General features: G+C 42.2%; 1 protein-coding gene across 2 annotated transcripts in view; it reads left to right on the top strand.

Annotated features, from left to right (window-relative positions):
- Nucleotides 1-22,614, top strand: part of LOC126465022 (uncharacterized) — a 142,256-nt gene that overhangs the window by 67,904 nt on the left and 51,738 nt on the right. For both annotated transcript variants that reach the window (XM_050096275.1, XM_050096277.1), the window contains one exon: nt 16,327-16,529. In XM_050096275.1, coding sequence (XP_049952232.1) covers nt 16,327-16,529 — 203 coding nt within the window. The remainder of the gene's footprint in view (nt 1-16,326; nt 16,530-22,614) is intronic.

The raw sequence follows: 22,614 nt of genomic DNA, 5'->3' as shown, positions 1-22,614 counted from the left end.
TATCATTAACATACATCAGTATAATCTGTATTTTCATAAAAGAGAATGGTTGGCCCTCAGTTTTAAAGAATATAACACCAGATCTAATTTTGTTCAAATGGCTCTGAGCACTATGGGACTTAACTTCTTAGGTTCATAAGTCCCCCTAGAACTTAGAACTACTTAAACCTAACTAACCCAAGGACATCACACACATCCATGCCCGAGGCAGGATTCGAACCTGCGACCATAGCGGTTGCGCGGTTCCAGGCTGTAGCCCCTAGAACTGCATGGCCACTCCAGCTGGCGATCTAATTTTGTGCTTAGTTTTATCTATGTATTTAATTTGCTAATTTATTTCAACTATTCCTAGTTAGTATCTTTCATTATAGGGTGAAATCAGTAATTGTTTCTTAACTTAAATTCTATTGTTGATGTATAAACAAATATAAATTCTGTAGTAATTATAAACATTTGGAAGACAAAATACTAGTAATCTTAAAGTATCTATTTGGCTCTATCCGAAAACATGTTAGCAGAGCCAGCCCTTAATTAATTCCAGAGCAATCAACAGTTTTGTCAAAAGTATTGTTTGCATAACGATATTTGTTAATTTCATGATTTAAACAAATAATTTGGCCTAACTCTTGCAGTAGAAGAAACTGGTAAAAAGAACCAATGTTTCGATGTATTCAGTTACCGTATTTACTCGAATCTAAACCACACTTTTTTTCTGGTTTTTGTAATCCAAAAAACCGCCCACGACTTAGAATCGAGTGCAAAGTAAGCGGAAGTTCTGAAAAATTTTGGTAGGTGCCGCCACAACTAACTTCTGCTGTCGAATATATGTAGCGCTACACAGACATGCTTTGCAGGCACAAAGATAAATACTGGCGCAAAAACCTCTGCGTCAGTAAATAAATTATAAAAAAGGTGGAAGATGAGCTTTTTTCTCCACCCCGAGTTTCGACCACTGCATTTTCATACATTATCCAACGAAGCAAATACAAATTCCGTATTGTTCATCTTCGAATGTAGCAGCATTTCAATGTACTATGAAAATCCAACTGGCAAGACTGCTTGGGATGTTTGTCAATATGGCCAACTCTACGTTTTGAATTTTTTCCTATCTGTGAGAAGAGGTAGTTGCTAATAGGAACTCTTATGAATTGTGAATCAATTGCAGTATTCTCTTCACTATAAGAATAATACAAATATAAACATTTTGCCATGTATTCTTTCATGTTTGCTGCTATCTCATTTAAATCTTGTCTGCCTAATAAACTACGAAACTACAGTGAGACAACAGCAAACGCTGTATTATGTCATGTTTATATTCGTATTATTCTTATGCCTAATAGTGATACAGTCAGAAATGAAGCATGGCAGTTGATTAGATTTTTAAATCTAAGATGACTCTAATTTATGTGCAGAATGTAATGTACTAAAGAGGCATCTGCAAAGATTTTCAAACGGAGAAAAATTTTCGCTAAACTGTCGTTCAGAACATCTTCTATCATACTCAGTCTATTATTTGGTTCTTGTTGATCATTATCAAAGAAAGCAGCAGTGTAAGTAACAACAAATAGCAGTCTCTTGCCATTCGCCGCGAGCGGCGACATGTCGTTAACACTCATTATCAGAATGCAACAAACATTGCATGACACAGTACAGTAATGCATTTCCAGCTTAGAGTGATGTAAACACCTACAACAAAGAGAACGACGCTTACCAGATCAAAGAAAAATAAGCAATCGATTCAAACTAGACGAAACACGTGAAAAAGGAAGGGTACCTGAATAAATACAGACGGAGCGCCTGACGCATAGCAATGGCTACCTGGTAAAGCTTAACTGCTAAGCTTATGACTCGAACCAAACTACTGGAGCTGTATCGTCATTCATTCGACCTAAATTGTGTCTAATATTACAATGGACCAACTTTGTTTCGATTTGGATGTGCGTCCTAAAACTTTTCTCTCCCCTTGAATTTCGTGTCTCAAATTTCAGGTGCGGCTTAGATTCGGCAAATTATTTTTTTTCTTGATTTCGAGTCTCATTTTTCAGGTGCCGCTTAGATTCGAGTAAATACGGTAATTTAATGAGTTAAGTTTTAATTGTAATTTCTGTAAATTAAACTACGAACAATGTGTAGTTTCAGCACGTATTTTTGTGAGGATATATAAGGGCCCGATTTTTAGTCACGAGACAGTCAGTCCACGGCCGAGTTTCAGACTAGGAACCTGTTTTGCTTAGAACGACAACAATGCATCAACTTAACAGTGAAATAAGTGTTACACCAATAGGCCATGTGCTAAACCAGTGACAGTGACTGTTCAATTTATTTGAAGTACTGTGAACTATGTGTTTTTTTTTTACTGCTCGCTGTGTTCAACAGTAAACTATTGTAGCAGTATGTGGAGATTCACCTGCAAACTATTAATGAGGCATATGGAAAGTTCAAACAATAGTGCACTGGCAATACATGTATAACTGTGTATTATATGGGTGGGGGGGGGGGGGAGGGGGGGGGGGGGGAGGTTGTGCAAAGTGAAAGTAAACTACGTGGAAATACAAATATGTAGCTGTCGGCTACATTGTTTACAGTTGTCAGTGTCCAAAATACAAACCTCATTTTTCAGCCAGTGTAGCAACACATTACGTCGACACCAAGGACAACAAATGAATAAATAAAGCAGGTGGAACCGCTACACACCCTATCTAACAAGAGGGCTTGTGTGCCAGTCCTCCTGGCTCAGTGATTTTTTTCAGTATATTGTAACAGAATGCATGCTGCTGGCCAGTATGTGTTTTCAATTGTGAAAGGAAAATAGGACAGCTTTGAGAAGGTTTCACCTTTTTATATTTAAAAAGGTTTAGATGATATCACAGGTACACTGAAATTAGTCAAGCATCTGCATAACAGAATGCTGTTGGTTGAAACTGTTAGTTCCCAATAAGCAGCCAACATCTGGAAAGCTAAATGCTTTGGGGAATATGCCACAGAAACAGAGCGAGAAAACTCCTTGAACTATAGTAAAGGTGTTGTATCATGTAGATATCTGGTTGACATTCTTGAGGGGGAATTGAAAGATAATGGGCTGAAGAAGGGATCATTGATGTACAAAATATATTAAAAAGAGTGGATGGGGACCTTGTAAAATCTGACTCCTTTATCATTATTTTCAATAGCACGAAACTCGGGGAACACATTAAGGCAGGTTTCCTTCGTCTAAGCGTACTGCGTATGTCTCCACCCTATTGCACTGTTTTAAATGCCAGCGCTTTGAGTATGCCACTGTATGATGTAAGGGTGAAGCCACTTGTGGCAAGGGCACACCTGACAAAGTTGGTTGCTCCTTCTCCAAAGTGTGTAAATTGCTGTGGGGATCACCCTGTCTGGAGTAGGGGCTGCTGCAGTGTCTTCCTTGAAAGGATGATACAGGAGATTGAAACATTGAAACACATCACATATGGTGAGGCCAAGAAGATCTGTAGGACCATGCTGCCTCCCACATGCACTACATCATTTGCTTTGACCCTTCAAGTAATTTTGATGGACAATGCTTCTACACAAATGGGGGTTGCTAGTGTCAGCACTAGTACCTGCATTTTTAAGTGCATTTGCCAAGATGCACTTGTTTCAGAGCTCATAACTTCCAGAGAACATCAAATGAAGTCACACTCACCACCACTGCAGAGCTCCCGGTACTTTCAAAGGCAGAGCCAGGCGCCTTCTGCAGCTCCTACAAAACCCTCCCAAGTCAAAAAAGCAAATGGGAAACTTCCACAGTAGATGAAAACAGGTGTTAGACCATCAGACCATGTCGATGTCATTCGACTTGCTGTTCTACTGCTCCTTCTTTGGCGCCCATGGACTGCGAAGTATGGCTGTGGTAACCATCTTGCCCCAAGGCTGAAACTCCACCTGTCCCGAGCTCCCCACCCTGGCAGAAAGACAAGGTGGAAGTGCAACCCATGTGATAAATGACTCCCATACTACAGGGTCCGGGACTTGTGGAGCAACTGATACTTCTGGCACAGGCACACCCCCTGTTCTTGTGTCTACAGGAAATACACATCGATGCCCCTGTGCTATGGAGTTAGACCTTCCACCAAAAGGATGACCTGACAGGCCACAAAGAGCCAAGGTTGGGGCTGCTGTGCTTGTCAGTAATACACACCACTCCTCTACCCTCTCCTTGATTACTGACCTACAAGCAGTAGCTGTTGCGGTTCATGTGGGTCAGATGATCACTGTCTGCTCCTGCAGGCCTCATTGCACAACTTCCCCACCTATTTCTCCTACCGGATTTCAGTGCCCATAATGTATTTTGGGGCTCAAACTATACTTGCCCCAGTGGTCTAGTCTTGGAGAATCATGATAACTCAGGAGCTGAGCATCCTCATAACTTTCACCCATTTCCCGGCTGCTACTGGGCCGTCCGCAATCATTAACCTCACTTTCTGCTCTCCAGCCCTTGCAGACTCAGCACAGTGGGAAGCAACTGACGACCTTCATTCCAGTGACGATTTCCCACTGTGGATTTACTACTGGATGGAGGATTGCTTGAACAGAAGCCACCGAAATTAATGGTCCACAGGGCTAACTGGACGCTGTTCATCCAGCTGGTTGTGGGTGAACACTGCGACAGTGTCCAAGAACTGGTGAATCGCATCACAGGAGTGATCTATCATGCCACTGGCTTATCCATTCCAAAGTGTCCAGGTCATCTTTGGAGGCAGCCTTTATCTTGATGGACTGATGAGTGCCATTCTGTGATCCAGGACAGGTGTGTGGCTCTACAATGGTTTAAATGCTGCAGACGACCTCACAGCCTTTCGTGTCGCATGCTCCGTGGCTCAACACGTAATTAAGGAGAGCAAGAAAAGGTCGTGACACGTGTTTCTGGACTCTTATCAACCGGCCACTTGTTCCACAAAAGTAAAGGAAGCCATCTGGAGGATTTCCGGTAAACACAGCCACTTACCAATAGCAGGAGTGCCATACAAAGCCCAGAGACATCACTCAGGTGATGACAGAGCAATTTGCAGCAACTATTGCCAATGCAGGGTTGCCACAGGTCTGGAAATCAGGGAATGTCAAACACATCAGGAAAATTTGGAAAGGAAAAAAAAGCTGGAAAAATCTCGTTTTTGTCTCATCAAATGAAATGGTTTGTTTACCAAGGTGTCATGCATTGTCGCTGGCTGGATGCAGCTGAGTACGTTTGCCACTTCCCTACTCCCTCATTCCTACTGCTTCTCCCCTTCCTACCAATCCCCCCAGCGTGCAGTCAGTGCTGCCACCACTTCTTGCTGCTGGCCTATCAGCTGCTGGTGAGAGGCAGGGAGGCATGACAAGTGGTTTGCTTATATCTGATTCTCAGATACTGTAGACACAGTGGCCAAAGACAGCGGTCATGTGTGCATGAGTTGTATCTGAATGATTGTGAGTGTGCGTGTGCTCTCATTTTGTGACAAAAGCTATGGCTGAAAATTTAGTTGTGAGATTGCCTTTTCTACATGCCTGTCTGTGGCTCAGCAATCATCTTAACAGTGAGTTGCTACCTATCCTCGTTATTATTGATTCTCAGAGTATTTGAAAAAGTTATCTGTTGCATGGATTGATCACCGTGGTATCATTTCATCGGCATGCTATCTGTGGTTCATGTATAGCTGGCCACACAAGTAGTTTTCTGCGACGGGCCAAAACTGCAGGCCCTTTCTGTGTGTATCTGTAATGGATTGGGCCTGCCAATCTGAAGCCATTCGGTTTCCACTAATATGCAGTCTCTGCTTGTTGGATCTAATCTCACCACTCAACCTACAGGCCGGGTCTGTTTGTGTGTGGCATAATGCAGCGGATTTTCATGGTTTATCCATGGACCCAGGATTGCGGTGCTCCTCAGCAGGCCAGAGGCCATGAGCGATGAATTTCAGGAATTGCAACTGTTTCCCCACAAGCACATGTACAGTGTGATGTTTTATAGATGTTTTATTTGTTCTAGTAGATTTTGACACTTCAAAAGTAGTTTATATTTAGGAAGTATGGATGATAAGAAGATAAGTATGCTATATACTCATATATTTCTTGAAAGAAAAATCACACAATACCTGTCAAATAATAGATATAATACAGTTGGTAATAACTGACAATAACAAACATAGTAAACAAACATTTTATTGCCAGGCACCTACAGTGTTGGTTTACACAATTCTTCTCCCACCTAATACACTTCTTTCAAGTGGTCTACTTTTTTCTGAGGTTATTTCTGAAATCAGTGAAGGTATTTTAAATCTGTCTTGCGACTCCAAGGAAATGCATATTTTCATCACCAAATGTGTTTCGTTTTATTGAAATAAAATAACATCAGCGGTCTTAATGAAACACACATACCATTTGACTTGCTTTCTCCATCTAAAAACAGTTCATTACAAAACATGTTAATGTTAGTACTTAAGAGTTTTGCCGACGTCAGGAAACGCCATCTGCTTGCAAGCTTTTTTAGATATTTCCTCATTTGCACTATTGTTTCTTGTACCATAGCTACAGAGACAGAGTATCAACTTACGTAGTAACTTACCCTTGAGATCTCAAAATTTAAATGATTAATGGAAAATCTCATATAAAGATGTAAAACAAATACTAACAAAGAGATAGAGGGGCTGGCCAGTACTTACCTCAGCTCAGTACAGCCGATAGATACACAAAACACAGAACGAAAATTTACGTTTGGTTTGAAGCTGGCACAGTACTTACAGTAGAATATCTTTGGCTTCCCTCTGACAACCATGCCTCCATCCTTGCTACCCTCCCTGTTTTCCTTTCCCTGTTGCTTCATAACCTGGGTTGTGAGTAACTGAATCTACTTTCCCTTCTTCCCTTTCTTTCCCCTCTCTCCTCCCTGCCCTCCAGCATAATTCTAGGGACCTAGGAACCTGCTACACTGTATGTGCCATTTGGCTTCTCCCACCCAACACCAGTCCCTCTGAACTGCGGAGATGGGAACTGGCACTCCAACACATCCTTTCATCCCGCCATCCCCCTGGACTGAACCTACGTTAAACCACCTCACTCCCATTTACTCTCCAGTCTTCTCCTCTTTCCCTTTCCTCTTTAGCCATTCACGCGTCTTTTCATCCTACATAGTTGTGTTTATCTTTATACTATATACCTCTTTATTTCTGTATGCATCCTCTTTGGTTTGAAGCTGGCACATTACTTACAGTAGAATATCTTTGGCTTCCCTCTGACAACCATGCCTCCATCCTTGCTACCCTCCCTGTTTTCCTTTCCCTGTTGCTTCATAACCTGGGTTGTGAGTAACTGAATCTACTTTCCCTTCTTCCCTTTCTTTCCCCTCTCTCCTCCCTGATGAAGGAACATTTCTGTCATCTTAACACTTTCTCTTCTTCAGTGTTTTACATATACATGAATAAATATTTTTGTCACCAACTGTGCTAGTTTCATCTTCCTCCTATTATCTTGTTCCGTTTATAGTCCACTTCTCTTTTTTTGTTTATTGATTTATTTATTTAACATTCCATAGTTTTAATGTTCGTTATTCACTGTTTTCCAGCCAACAATCACTGCCAACAATCTCTTCCACACCTACCAGTATCATCCATTTCCGTCGACTTTGTGTTGCTGGCGATATTTTTGTGCCATTGGCTATCTTTCTCTGCCACAGGAAAATTTTTTTGGGACATTTTTGCACCACGTGCAATCTTTTTTGCGGCACTCGCGATCTTTTTTGCGGCACTCGCGATCTTTTTTTCGCCACTCGCTATCTCTGTTTTTGAGCAACGTGTGTTCTTTTCCCCTGATCTGGACATACTTGCTTGGTCTGGTCAACTTTTTCCATATTTTTCTTATTTAGTGGTCTTCCTTTGGTATTGAACATTACCAACACAATTTCTTTCTTTCTCGTCTTTCCCTCCGTGTTTTATTCCTTCTTATGATTACTATTTTAACTTTAGTTATTTAATTTCCCTACCCACCAGTTGCCCACTATGTACCCTAATCCTATACCACATTATTTACATTCATTCCGGAAACATGCATTCACCGTAGCCAAACTGCAATCCCACATACTTTTCCTCCGGTCCTGCTTAACCTTTGGAATTACCCCTAAAGGACTTACCTTAAAAGTTCCCATCTCTGGGTGCAATTCCTCCTTCTACCAGTCTCTCCTGGACTTCCAGAACCTTCAATCCTTAGCTCTTACCCAACTTGTCCTGAATCTCTACACTACTTCATGTAACCACCACTCCCAACAGCTCCTATCTCTCTTCAAAGTCCTCCACCTCTCAAACCCTTCCTTGGAGAACACACTCAGGAACATCATCCTAGAAGCCAGCTGCAAACTTGAGTTCCATGCCACACACCACCTGAAAAAACTATCCACAGTGCTAGTGCAACACCTAAGAAGTTGGGTCCCTCTCCCTATCCCTCACAAACACCAACCACAACAGAACCTTCAACAAACCCCCCTCATAGCCAACAAACCTAGCCTAGCCACCCTACTCAATCTCCCCATCCAGCACATACTCCACACAGACCAAATCTCAACTATAACCACAGTCAAATGTCACATATCACCAGTCCCAATTCAGTTCTAAACCTCTCATCCAGATCCCTCTCTCCTCCAGAGACATATGTTCTATCAAAAGGCTTAACCTTTAGCCCCATGCCTAAATTCAACCACACTGCCCTGGTTAAAGATCTCCTCTCATTCACCCGGAACCTCAACTGGAAATATCACTTCACTACCCAAACACAGCCCCCAAATACTAGACCCAGTGTTGAACCTGTCTAGAACAGTTCCGACCGCCTTCTCAAAGGGATCCTCCTCCCCTCCCCCAAAACCATCCCCTGCAGACATTTCAGGAATTCCTCACATCCAGTGTTGCCTCCCAGTCCTTCTTGAAGAACATCCCTTCAACCCCCAACATCACCCCAGCTGAATCCCGTGCCATTAAGGAGCTGAAAATAGACCGCTCTATTGTCATCCTTGACAATAGAGCGGTCTATTTTCAGCTCCTTAATGGCACGGGATTCAGCTTTATCCCGGCGGATAAAGGCTCCACAACTGTCGTACTTGACCGTGTGGAATATGTGGCAGAAGGACTGCGTCAACTCTCCGACACCTCAACCTACAAAGCTGTTACCCAGGATCCCATTCCCTCCGTCCAGACTGAGCTGCAGAAAATCCTAAAAATCCAAGGTCCTTCACAAGGCCTCACAACGGCTTCCATAGACATACTCACTCCACCTGAGCCACGTACCCCTACCTTCTACCTATTACCCAAAATCCACAAAGAGAACCATCCTGGCCGTCCCATTGTGGCAGGCTTCAAAGCCCCAACAGAACGTATCTCAGCTCTGGTAGACCAACACCTCCAACCTATCACCCGCAGACTCCCATCCTACATCAAAGACACAAACCACTTCCTAGAACGCCTCAAATCCATTCCCACTCCTCTCCCACCTGAAACCTTTCTTGTCACCATAGATGCTACATCCCTTTACACAAACATCCCACATACCCATGGTCTCTCTGCCCTTGAGCACTACCTCTCCCAACGCCCACCCGAAGATCTTCCAAAAACCTCGTTCCTTATCACACTTACCAACTTCATCCTCACCCATAATTACTTCACTTTTGAAGGCCAGACCTGCAAACAAATCAGGGGAACGGTCATGGGAACCAGGATGGCTCCGTCCTATGCCAACCTCTTCATGGGCCGCATGGAGGAGGCTTTCCTGAAGACCCAACAGCTGCTTCCCCTGGCCTGGTATAGGTTTATAGATGACATCTTTGTGGTCTGGACTCATGGTGAAGAAACACTCCTTAATTTCCTCCATAACCTCAACTCCTTTTCGAATCTGAATTTCACCTGGTCCTTCTCCATAACCCAAGCCACCTTCCTGGATGTTGACCTTCATCTTGTTGAAGCTCACATCCACACCTCTGTCCGTATCAAACCCACAAACAAACAACAGTACCTTCACTTTGATAGCTGCCATCCATTCCACATCAAACGCTCCCTTCCCTACAGCCTAGGTATTCGTGGCAAACGTATCTGCTTCAGTGACGAATCCCACAACAATTACACCAGTAACCTAACCAGTGCTTTCCTCTCCCGCAACTATCCTGCAGACCTTGTCCACAAACAGATCTCCCGAGCAATACATTCCTCCCCGTCCAACAACAATGTTCCTATCCCCAGACCACACAGAAGCATCCCCCTTGTCACCCAATATTATCCTGGCCTCGAAAACATCAACAAATTACTCCGCCAAGGATATGACTTTCTCAAGTCAACCCCTGAAATGAGATCATCCCTTGACAAAATTCTCCCCACACCACCCAGAGTTGCCTTTCATCGCCCCCCTAACCTCCATAACATCCTTGTTAAACCCTACAATATTCCCAGACTACCTTCTCTACCCAGCGGTTCCTACCCCTGTAACCGACCCCGCTGCAAAACCTGCCCCATGCATCCCCCCACAACCACCTACTCCAGCCCCGCTACTGGTAAAACATACACAATTCAAGGCAGGGCCACATGTGAAACTACACATGTCATTTATCAACTGACATGCCTGCATTGCACAGCCTATTACATCGGTATGACAACAACTAAACTGGCTGAGCGCATGAACGGACACAGACGAACTGTCCGCCTAGGAGATGTCCAATACCCAGTAGCGGAGCATGCCCTCCAGCATAATTCTAGGGACCTAGGAACCTGCTACACTGTATGTGCCATTTGGCTTCTCCCACCCAACACCAGTCCCTGTGAACTGCGGAGATGGGAACTTGCACTCCAACACATCCTTTCATCCCGCCATCCCCCTGGACTGAACCTACGTTAAACCACCTCACTCCCATTTACTCTCCAGTCTTCTCCTCTTTCCCTTTCCTCTTTAGCCATTCACGCATCTTTTCATCCTACATAGTTGTGTTTATCTTTATACTATATACCTCTTTATTTCTGTATGCATCCTCTTTGGTTTGAAGCTGGCACAGTACTTACAGTAGAATCTCTTTGGCTTCCCTCTGACAACCATGCCTCCATCCTTGCTACCCTCCCTGTTTTCCTTTCCCTGTTGCTTCATAACCTGGGTTGTGAGTAACTGAATCTACTTTCCCTTCTTCCCTTTCTTTCCCCTCTCTCCTCTCTGATGAAGGAACATTTGGAACGTAAATTTTGGTTCTGTTTTTTGTGTATCTATTGGCTGTACTGAGCTGAGGTAAGTACTGGCAAGCCCCTCTATCTCTTTGTTAGATCTCAAAATTTGTCAGAGAAAAATGCTAAAACTTGTGTGGAAATCAGGGAATGTCAATTGGGGAAACTTGTGGCAACCCTGCAATGTCATCCAGGATCCGGCATTTCTCCATTACCATGTGGCTGTGGAGATGGACAAGTTGGACTTAAGATCCCACAATTCTGAGTCTAGCAACTGGCATTTCTCCTTGTGGGAGCTGGTATTGGTACTGTCCGAAACTCGTGATGCTACACCCGGTCACGACCACATAAGAGTACTGCATGCTTCAACATTTGCCACCAATATCAAAGGAAGTGCTCCTCAAAAGTTTTAATTTGGTATTGCAGACAGGTCACTTTCCCAACTTGTGGAGAGAGGCAATTTTGATACCTCTTCTCGAACCAGGAAAGGATCTCATATGTCCCAGTAGTTACTGGAGTGTCACCTTAACTAGCTGTGTAGGAAAGACATTGGAGCAAAATGTTAACTGTCATCTGGTCCGGTTGTTAGAGATGAAGCAACTTCTTAGCCGCTCTCATTATGCATTCTGGAGATTTCGGTCAACTTTCAGCAACCAAACCCTGCTGGAGGCTGCTATTCAACAGGCTTTCCTACATCAACAACACCTCTCAATGTCTTCTTTGACATGAGTAAGGTGTAAGACACTACTTGACGACACAGTGTTCTAGAGCAACTTAATCAGTGTTGCTAACATGGCCACCTCTCCATCTTTATATCGTCTTTGTAAGCAGTTTTCAGGTTGTGTGTCGGTGACTCGTTGTCAGATCATTTTGTGCAGGAAAATGGTGTTCCTCAGGACAGTGTTATAAGTGTTACCCTCTTTGCCATAGCTGTGAACTGTATAACATCTACTGAATGGAGTCCTGCACCGTGCTCCTTATTTGTGGACAATTTTGTTGTTTTCTATTCCTCCTCCCATGGTGCAACAGTGACCGGTGAATTGCAATTTTCGGGTTGAAGAGTGGGCTGCAAAGACAGGTTTTCAATTTTAAGTGTGATGGTATTCTAAATATTTAGTATTTAGTTTTTTCGGCCTCATTTTTTTTTTTTTTTTACTCCAAACTGTTGTGGTTACCATACTTGCAAGGCCTGAAAACCGGAACCCAGGTGGCATTATCATAACTAGACTGTGTTTTATTTTTGGACCAAAGGACAGTAGCAGATTTGCCGACAGAACTGCCCTCTCTTTTAAGTGACACTGAAAATTTTTAAGGTGATCAGTCCACATTGTTTCTGGAAATTGCAGGGAGATGTTCTTAATGCGTTAACAAGCTGACTGGCTCACCCATGTTTTATGTAAGTGGTCAGTTATTCTTATTTCCCTGTGCCATTGTTTTACATCTTCTTTTACATGTGTTTTCATCCCTTTTGTAGCACCTTTCAATGTATCTCCTTTATTTTGAGGCATGTTATGTGGAGTGATTGTGTGGATCAATATGAGTGAGGTAGGAGTGAGTGGATGAGTGAGTGATTGTGCCAACAATTTTAGCTCTTTTTCTTTTCCTTTTTCATTTTGTTTAATATTTGTATGGGCACTGATAACCTTGCTGTTGAGGGGCCATACAGCCCAAAACAAGAACAAGAACAACAGTCTACTGACTGGTTTGATGCGGCCCGCTACAAATTCGTTTCCTGTGCTAACCTCTTCATCTCGGAGTAGCACTTTCAACCTACGTCCTCAATTATTTGCTTGACGTATTCCAATCTCTGTCTTCCTCTACAGTTTTTGCCCTCTACAGCTCCCTCTAGTACCATGGAAGTCATTCTCTCATGTCTTAGCAAATGTCCTATCATCCTGTCCCTTCTCCTTATCAGTGTTTTCCACATATTCCTTTCCTCTCCGATTCTGCGTAGAACCTCCTCATTCCTTACCTTATCAGTCCACCTAATTTTCAACATTCGTAGTACCTGATTAATAAAAGTATGTAAGGGTATGGCTGCATCAGCTCTGTGGTACCTTTCTTAAAGAATCTACCATCAAGGTTCGATTCCCCTGGTTCAAACCATCCAATAATTGTACTTTAAAAATGCATGCTCTTCCCAAAGACTCACCTGAATGCAGGGATCTCCTTATTTTACTGAAACCACTCATACCATATTCTACCATTTTCTGAAAATCATAAACCAAACCACCCTGACCATCCCATAATTACTTTATTCATTGCACCCTCTTAATATGTATCTGGTGGATCGGCATCTGTGAACTGTTGTACAGAAAGATGTCTAATAGATTCAGACACAAACATCTTTCTAGTCGTCATAAATTTTTGCTTGTCCCACTTCCACTGTACACAATCCTAGTAAGCATTAATGCCACTCCATCTCTTATCAGTATTCCCCACATACTTTGTGTACTAGGCACTAAACACTGCCTTGACCAGTAATGACTGGGTATCAGATTGATGACTTCTATTCTGTGTACCATAATAAATGTCATATATTCCATCGATTACCTCACCACCCAATATACAAAGAGATACTGTGGATACCTCTGGTACTTACAATATCATTCAATACAAGTAAGGAGTGAACTAATCAATGTCTTCAACATCACTATGGTTTTCCAAAATCCTCATCCTCCCCTCCTGTGCATTACTATTCCAACACCATATACGTAGAATAGCTTTTATCACTTCTTTACTACAATATTTGCAACAATTCGGTCATACTGTACACTCATTCCACCCTTTTTCTTCCCATATGGTTAGGGACAATAAAATTATGGGCCAAAATATAATGAAAAAAGAAATGAAATTGATGGTTTCCATGAAATGTTGCAGTTTCTCTGATCACGTATAAAAATATCATTAAACTGAGGACAGCAGATAATAACTGGTAGGTATTGTATGTTGAAACGATTTTGGCTTTTTTTCCAAGGCATATAATCTTAAAATGACAATTCTTTTCCCATGTAAAGCACCATGGCTCTGTGTGTGACATCGAACAAAAACACAGTACAGTACATTCAATGAACTTTATTTATGGTAACAGTTTCAGTTGCCAACATCACATTTCCAGATTATTTCATACATTAAATCCTACCGTAGTCGGTGCCTATTGGAGAGATCTTTAATGCGGTGCATCACATAAACTCCATATTTTTGTAATGCTCAGATATAAGTATGGAAACCACCAAATATGGTACTCATCTGTTCCATTTGTTGCTATCAGCTGATCACAGCATAGAATATGTGACAACAGCCAAACATCAGTATCATCATATATGATAAAATAAACTAAATCACGTTCCATGAGGGGTATGATTACTTTTTTTGTAATCATCTGATTGGTTTCACCAACTTGTAACTAAATTATCTCTTGTTAACCTAATGTAAACCTCGGACTATGCAACAGATCAGGCTGTCACTGCAAACTTCGATCACAAAAAATAAAAAAAAAAAAAAAGAATAAACACTGAAACAAGCATTGTCAATGTTCTGTTTTACTACCAAAACGCATTTGCGTAACACCATGTCCAGTATGTGATTGCCTGATAGAATCAACCAAGCATATGTCATTTTGATTTGTATGCATTTGAAAGTGAAGTGTTGTATTTGGTAGTTTTCATTTTTGTACTTTGTATACCATGAAAACCAGCAGTTTAATTTATGCACCACATTAAACATCTCACCAAAATGCATTTTTCTTCTTTTCAAAAAATGTTGGAAAATGTGATGACACCAGTTAAAACTTTGCTTCATTATTGTGGGAAAGGAATTTTTGGTGTTGAAATTACTAACACTTTTTAGAAATTTGTAGGCTCCAGTGAAGGACACACTGAAAAACATGGTTGTCCTCTCAAACTGGGCTAACAAGGACACAGAGCTCTGCAAGACTGTGTTTACAGCTGTAGGTTCTTGTTTCAACCTTAGGATGACGATGATGACATGGCAGAGTCTGTTAAGTATTCCTGGAATGGCAGGTCTCAGCTGTGTAGATATTCTGAAGGGATACAAACCCCTTCACAATTTAGTGAAAAAACAATTTTTCGTGCCAGCAGGAAATGCGGACAGTGTCAAATGTCTGGTGTTGTGCTGGAGTCAGTTAACCTTCCATGTTCAAATTTAGACTCCAAGACAGTGTATGAACACTATAGTGAAGTATTGACAGATTTGCGACATAAGAGCACTTTGAAGTTAGGACAATACTGTCTTTTGAAAAACTTTCGAGTGTTGGGTTGGAGAGTTATTTTTTCTTTAATTGAGTAGATTTAATAGGTTTAATTGTATGTTTTCTTCTTTTTTCCCTTCTGCCAATGCCAGAAATAAACTTGATTTTGATGTCAAAAAGCATAATGTATTTGATAGGTATATTTTAATTTTCAATGTAACACTGTAAAATAATGGAATAAGGAAAAAATAAACAACTTGCTGTGCCTCAGAAATAAGCTGTGAGAAACCAGTACCAAAATTAGCAAAAAGTAAGACCGAAATAGGAAAAACTGAAATTGGCCATAGAATTTTTTCTCCCTGACATGAGGCTCTTATCCTATTCTTGTCCATCTTTCTTTTTAATATATCCTTCCTTTTTCACTTCTTTCGTACTTATGTTTTTATGCTGCTCCTCCAACATTTTTCCTGCAGTTAAGGACCTCTTTTTGTCTCGTGTGAAATATTTCCAGTGATCTCTGACTCACCTGCTACCCTCTCCACCAATTCCAAGTTCTCAGGTTTCCAGACCTAGCCTGGAATAGTAAGATATTTTCTCCCTCACATTGTCATTTCAACAAGTCATCCTTGTCCCAAGATCTTGGCTGACTTTACTTATATGGTTGACTTTACTTATATCTCTAAGCCTTACCACATGGTTTCAGAAGGTGTCAGTTTTGCATCTTTCTACATGTTTTTTGCATGCACTTGATAAGTATATTATTTCTTTATGTGCGATAAAATAATATTTTACTTGACTATACCATTGTTGCTTTTATTTGCACACTATTCCAGAAATCAATTTTCATCTTAATGGTGTGTTTGTTTTATTTTCATGTGTATACCTTTTATTTTATGTAATTGAATATACCTGTAAAAATGTGCTCTTTTTTCATTTTAGTACCACAAAAAGTGCAATCTCAAGCCCTCAGGCAGGACGACACAAATCACTGAAATTTATAAATGCATATGAAGAGCAAGGCCAGAAAACACCTCCGAATAAGGAAGAAAAAGACTGTGATATTAAATTTAGACATCAAGTTATAGCTTTCCTTGACACTGAAAATGTGTTGGCAAAGTACATGAAACATATAACAATTGGTGGTAAGTTATTCAGTTTTTGATATACCAAATTTACTCATCAGCAACATGTTCTCTGGAGTGCTTTCTGTTATATCTTAAAATTAGTTCAGATATAGTGATGTGAAACACTCCATGCAAAATATTTACTTAGCTATAGCCAAAAGGTGAATACAAGTAGTTTCCATGTAACAACTAACAAATACTCTATGTGATCAAAAGTATCCAGACACCTGGCTGAAAATCACTTACAAGTTCGTGGCACCCTACATCGGTAATGCTGGAATTAAATATGGTGTTGGCCCACCCTCAGCCTCGATGACAGCTCCCACTCTCTCAGGCATACGCTCAGTCAGGTGCTGGAAGGTTTCTTGGGGAATGGCAGCACATTCTTCACGGAATGCTGCACTGAGGAGAGGTATCAATGTCGGTTGTTAAGTCTGGCATGAAGTCGGCATTCCAAAACATCCCAAAGGTGTTCTATAGGATTCAGGTCAGGGCTCTGTGCAGGCCAGTCCATTACAGGGATGTTATTGTCGTGTAACCACTCCACCACAGGCTGTGCATTATGTACAGGTGCTCAATCATGTTGAAAGATGTGATCGCCATCCCCAAATTGGTCTTCAACAATGGAAGCAAGAAGATGCTTAAAACATCAATGTAAGCCTTTGCTATGATAGTGCCACGCAAATCAATAAGGGGTGCAAGCCCCCTCCATGAAAAACCTGACCACACCATAACACCACCGCCTCCAAATTTACTGTTGGCACTACACACGCTGACAGATGACGTTTACCAGACATTCGTCAAACCCACACCCTGCCATTGGATCGACACATTGTGTACCATGATTCGTCACTCCACACAACTTTTTTCCACTGTTCAATCATCCAATGTCCACACTCCTTACACCAAGCGAGGCGTCGTCTGGCATTTACCGGTGCAATGTGTGGCTTATGAGCTGCCGCTCATCCATGAAATCCAAGTTTTCTCACCTCCCGTCTAACTGTCATTGTACTTGCAGTGAATCCTGATGCAGTTTGGAATTCCTGTGAGGTGGTCTGGGATGATGTCTGCCTATTACACATTACAACCCTCTTCAACTGTTGGCGGTCTGTCAGTCATCAGGTGAGGTCAGCCTGTACGCTTTTGTGCTGTACATGTCCCTTCATGTTTCCTCTTCCGTATCACATCGTAAATAGCAGACCTAAGGATGTTTAGGAGTGTGGAAATCTCATGTACAGACATATGACACAAATGACATCCAATCACCTGACCATGTTTGAAGTCTGTGAGTTTTGCAGAGCGCCCCATTCTGCTCTCTCATGATGTCTAATGACTACTGAGGTTACTGATATGGAATACCTGGCAGTGGGTGGCAGCACAATGCATCTAATATGAAAAACGTATGTTTTTGGTTGTCTGGATTCTTTTGATCACATAGTGTAAATAATGTGAAATCAGTACAGATTAGCTGTTGTTTTCCTTGGGGACTAACTGAAAATTGTAAATATTAGTGGACTCTCAACTGGGGAGTCTCACTTTTAAAATAAACCTTTTAGTCTTGCATCCATGTAGTAAGCATAAAACAGGCATTATCACTAATATCTGATTTCTTGAAGACAGTAATGGCAATTGTCTACATGGGCAGTTTGACTGTTATTTACTTGGTCATAAATAGTTAACAGAATGTGTTGATTAGGAGTTGTGGGCACTTTGGCTTTCATATGAAACAGCTACTGAGAGAAAGATGTGATTTCCACACAGTGGTATAAAAAAGAGTAGGGTTATTTAACAGTTCTATTGTATAAGTACATTCTTCAAATTTTTCTCCGACTCTCTGATGTAAAGTGATCAGTCATCATGTTTGCTTGTATAGTGGTTCATTTACATTACATTATTTCCAGTATTTTATCTCTTTTCATAGTGTGTAATCATTTTTTCAACCCCATGCCTTCTCATTTACAGATGTTATCATGTCTCATTCCCATTCTGTTACAAACATAATCATGTACAGTATGGCAGTTATTGAACTATACAAAATGAAATCGTCGTAACTTCTGAATGGTTTGCGTTACGACATTCAAACTGTATGGTTGGCAGCAGGGGATGATGGGAATTAGTGTGCGCAGTATGGTTTGGTTTAGTGATGAGGCTCACTTTGACTTGGATGGGTTCTTCAGTAAGCAAAATTGGCGCATTTTGTGCGACTGAGAATCCGCATTTCGCGATCAAGAAGTCATCCTCAACTGGTGACAGTGTGGCATGCAATGTCGAGTCACGGAATAATCAGTGCAATATTCCTTGATGGCACAGTGACTACCGAACGGTACGTGAAGTTTTTGGAAGATGATTTCATCCCCCTTATCCAAAGTGGCCCTTATTTCGACAAGATGTGGTTCATGCAAGATGGAGCTCAACCCCACTCATTGATGTAGGAGAGTGTTTGATGTCCTGGAGGAGCACATTGGGGACCGCAATCTAGCTCTTGGAACCAAGAGACCACTGGCTTGGGCCTCGATTGGCTGCCATATTCTCTGGATCTGAACACATAAGACTCCTTTTTGTGGAGCTATATTAAAGACAAGGTGTACAGCAATAACCCCAAAACCATTACTGACTAGAAAACAGCCATTCAGGTAATTCAGCATCGATGTTCCGACACTTCAACAGGTCATGCAGCAATTCAGTATTTGTCTGCAGCACATCATCGCCAAGGATGGCAGGCATATCAAACATGTCATAACCTACATCTGAATATCTGTAGTAACGTTTACATGTTGAGTAAAGTGTGTGCACACTGTAGTTTGTAACAAATTTACGTTCAGTAATTGTCACTCTGTATTTTTCTTCTATCTTGTGGCAGCATAAAAACAGGCTTCCTGCAGAACAGTAGTTAGATGTTGGTAGACAGATGAAGAAAGTCCTCCTTGCTTTAATCAATTCTGGCATTATAAAAGAGAATTAATGCACAGAATAATAAACTAAGCAATGGAAAAAACTATTTATTATGAAATGATAGATTGCTATGCACCATATAGTGGAGATGATGAGTCGCAGGCAGGCACATCAAAAAGACCACTCAGAAAGTAAGCTTTCGGCCAAAAAACCTTCTTCTGAAATAGTTAAAACACACACACATACACGTGTTTTGTCTATTTCAGAAGAAGGCATGTAGGCCAAAAGTTACTTGTTTAGTAGACTTTTTGTGTCTGTCTGCGACTTAACATCTTCATTATGTGGTAAATAACAAACCAATATTGCTGATGTTTTTCTGATATAGCTTCTTAGAGAATACTCTTAACACAAACATTAGGCTGTAACTAGAAGAAAAGAAGCATCTCTAATAGTATCAGCATAGACTTCAGAAGAACCCTCAAGTGAAATATAAATTGCTTTATTCATGCTTGATGTCTTGCAGACAGTAGATGTAGATGAAAAGGTACAATCAGTCTTTGTAGACTTCCAAAGACTTTACAGACTATGTCACATTGTCAACAGATACCCAAGATACAACATACACTTTGTGATCAAAAGTATCAGGACACCCCCAAAAACATATGTTTCTCATATTACATGCATTGTGCTCCCACCTAGTGCCAGGTACTCCATATTAGCAACCTCAGTAGTCATTAGAAATCGTGAGAGAGCAGAATAGGGCACTCCGCAAAACTTACGGACTTCAAACGTGGTCAGGTGATTGGGTGTCACTTGTGTCATATGTCTGTACATGAGATTTCCACACTCCTGAACACCTCTAGGTCCACTGTTTCTGATGTGATAGTGAAGTGGAAATGTGAAGGGACGTGTACAGCACAAAAGCATACAGACTGACCTCATCTGTTTACTGACAGAGACCGCCAACAGTTGAAGAGGGTCGTAATGTGTAATAGGCAGACATCATTCCAGACCATCACACAGGAATTCCAAACTGCGTCAGGATCAACTGCAAGTACAATGACAGTTTGGCGGGAGGTGAGAAAACTTAGATTTCATGATTGAGCAGCTGCTCATAAGCCACAACATCATGCCAGTAAATGCCAAATGACGCCTCGCTTAGTGTAAGGAGTGTAAACATTGCATGATTGAACAGTGGAAAAGTGTTGTGTGGAGTGACAAATCATGGTACACAATGTGTCGATCCAACGGCAGGGTGTGGCTATGGCGAATGCCTGGTAAACGTGATCTGCCAGAGTGTGTAGTGCCAAAAGTAAAATTCGAAGGTGGTAGTGTTATGGTGTGGTCATGTTTTTCATGGAGGGGCTTTGCAGCCCTTGTTGTTTGCATGACACTATCACAGCACAGGCCTACATTGATGTTTTAAGCACCTTCTTGCTTCCCACTGTTGAAGCGCAATTGGGGATGGCGATCACATCTTTCATCATGATCGAGCACCTGTTCATAATGCACGGCCTGTGGTGGAGTGGTTACACGACAATAACATCCTTGTAATGGAATGGCCTGCACAGAGTCCTGACCTGAATCTTATGGAACATCTTTGGAATGTTTTGGAACACTGATTTCATGCCAGGCCTCACCGACTGACATCAATACCTCTCCTCAGTGCCACACTCCATGAAGAACGGGGTTGCCATTCCCCAAGAAACCTTCCGCACCTGATTGAACATATGCCTGCGAGAGTGGAAGCTGTCATCGAGGCTAAGGGTGGGTCAACACCATATTGAATTCCAGCATTACCAATGGAGGGTGCCATGAACTTGTAAATGATTTTCAGCCATGTGTCCAGATACTTTTGCCCCCAGGGGCTCAGCATTCATTTGCTGGGTACGGGCTTGGCGACCCCGGGGTTCCTGAGCTGGGGACTGGTAAGCGCCACCTGTCCCCTGTCACCGTAAGCTCTGAGTACACTTCAGCGACCACCGTGCGGCGCGGCGGTGGAATGTTGTGTGTCTCAGGGAATGGGGATCTTGGCTTGGCCGCCCGGATCGCGAGGATGGAACAAACCTCTATAAAAAAACCCTCAATCTTCCGGTGTGCTCCGCGCCTATGAGATGCATGGCTGTTGAGGTGGAACAGTCGCAAGCGGGCAACCTCTGGGGCACCTGCCACACCCCAGTTGTATAGGGCTTACTCAGGCATGCGGGGCTCTGTCTGAGTGGACCTTTAGTTCCCTAGCTGCTCGTGGGATCGAGATGGAACCCTCGAACTTTTCTTTTCCTCCCAGCGGAAAGGGTGGGCCGCTGGTAGGTTCTAACACCCAATCTAACAAGAGGGCTCGTGTAGCCAGTCCTCCTGATTCAGGTACTAGTAACAGAACGCATTCTGCTTCTCAGAATGTGTTTCTCATAATTAAAAGAAAAGATGGGAGTTTTGAAAAAGTTTCGCCATTTTATATACAGAAGGGCTTAGAGGGCATTGCTGGCACGTTAAAGTCTGTAAAGCGCCTGCGCAATGGCACCTTGCTGGTTGAAACATCTAGCTTCCAGCAAGTCCAGAACCTTCAGAAGGCACACTTTCTTGGGGAGTTTGCGATAGAGACTGACTTTCACAACACCTTGAACTACAACAAGGGTGTTGTGACTTGCACAGATCTCGTCGACATTCCCCAAGACGAACTGAAGTCTGAATGGTCCCGGGAAGGAATTGTGGATGTGCAACACGTTATGAAACGGGTGGATGGTGCTCTCATAAAAACTGACTCCTTTATTCTTACATTTAACAGCGCCAAATTGCCAGAGCATGTGAAGGCAGGTTTCCTACGTCTCAGTGTACGGCCTTATTACCCCAACCCCATGCGGTGTTTTAAATGCCAACACTTTGGCCACACTACTCTCGGCTGTAAAGGGGAAGCCACTTGTGGGAAATGTGGTAAAGCCGCTCATGAGGGAGTTGATTGCTCCTCTCCTCCCAAGTGTGTGAACTGCTCTGGGGATCACCCTGTGTGGAGTAGGGAATGCACAGTTTTCCTTGAGGAACGGAAGATCCAGGAACTTAAAACCACTAAACGCATCCCGTATGGTGAGGCAAAGAAAATCTACAAGTCCATGCAGCCGCCCACGTTCGCTGCCTCCTTTTTCTTCCGTTCTGAAACAGCCTGTCTTGAAAACCGATGCCGCTACCCAAACGGAGGTTGCTACTGTCAGCACTA

The sequence above is a fragment of the Schistocerca serialis genome, chromosome 1, assembly GCF_023864345.2.
Source record: "Schistocerca serialis cubense isolate TAMUIC-IGC-003099 chromosome 1, iqSchSeri2.2, whole genome shotgun sequence".
Taxonomy (NCBI): Eukaryota; Metazoa; Arthropoda; class Insecta; order Orthoptera; family Acrididae; genus Schistocerca; species Schistocerca serialis.
The sequence above is the reverse complement of the archived record's forward strand: the minus strand, read 5'-3'. Positions and strand labels throughout refer to the sequence as shown.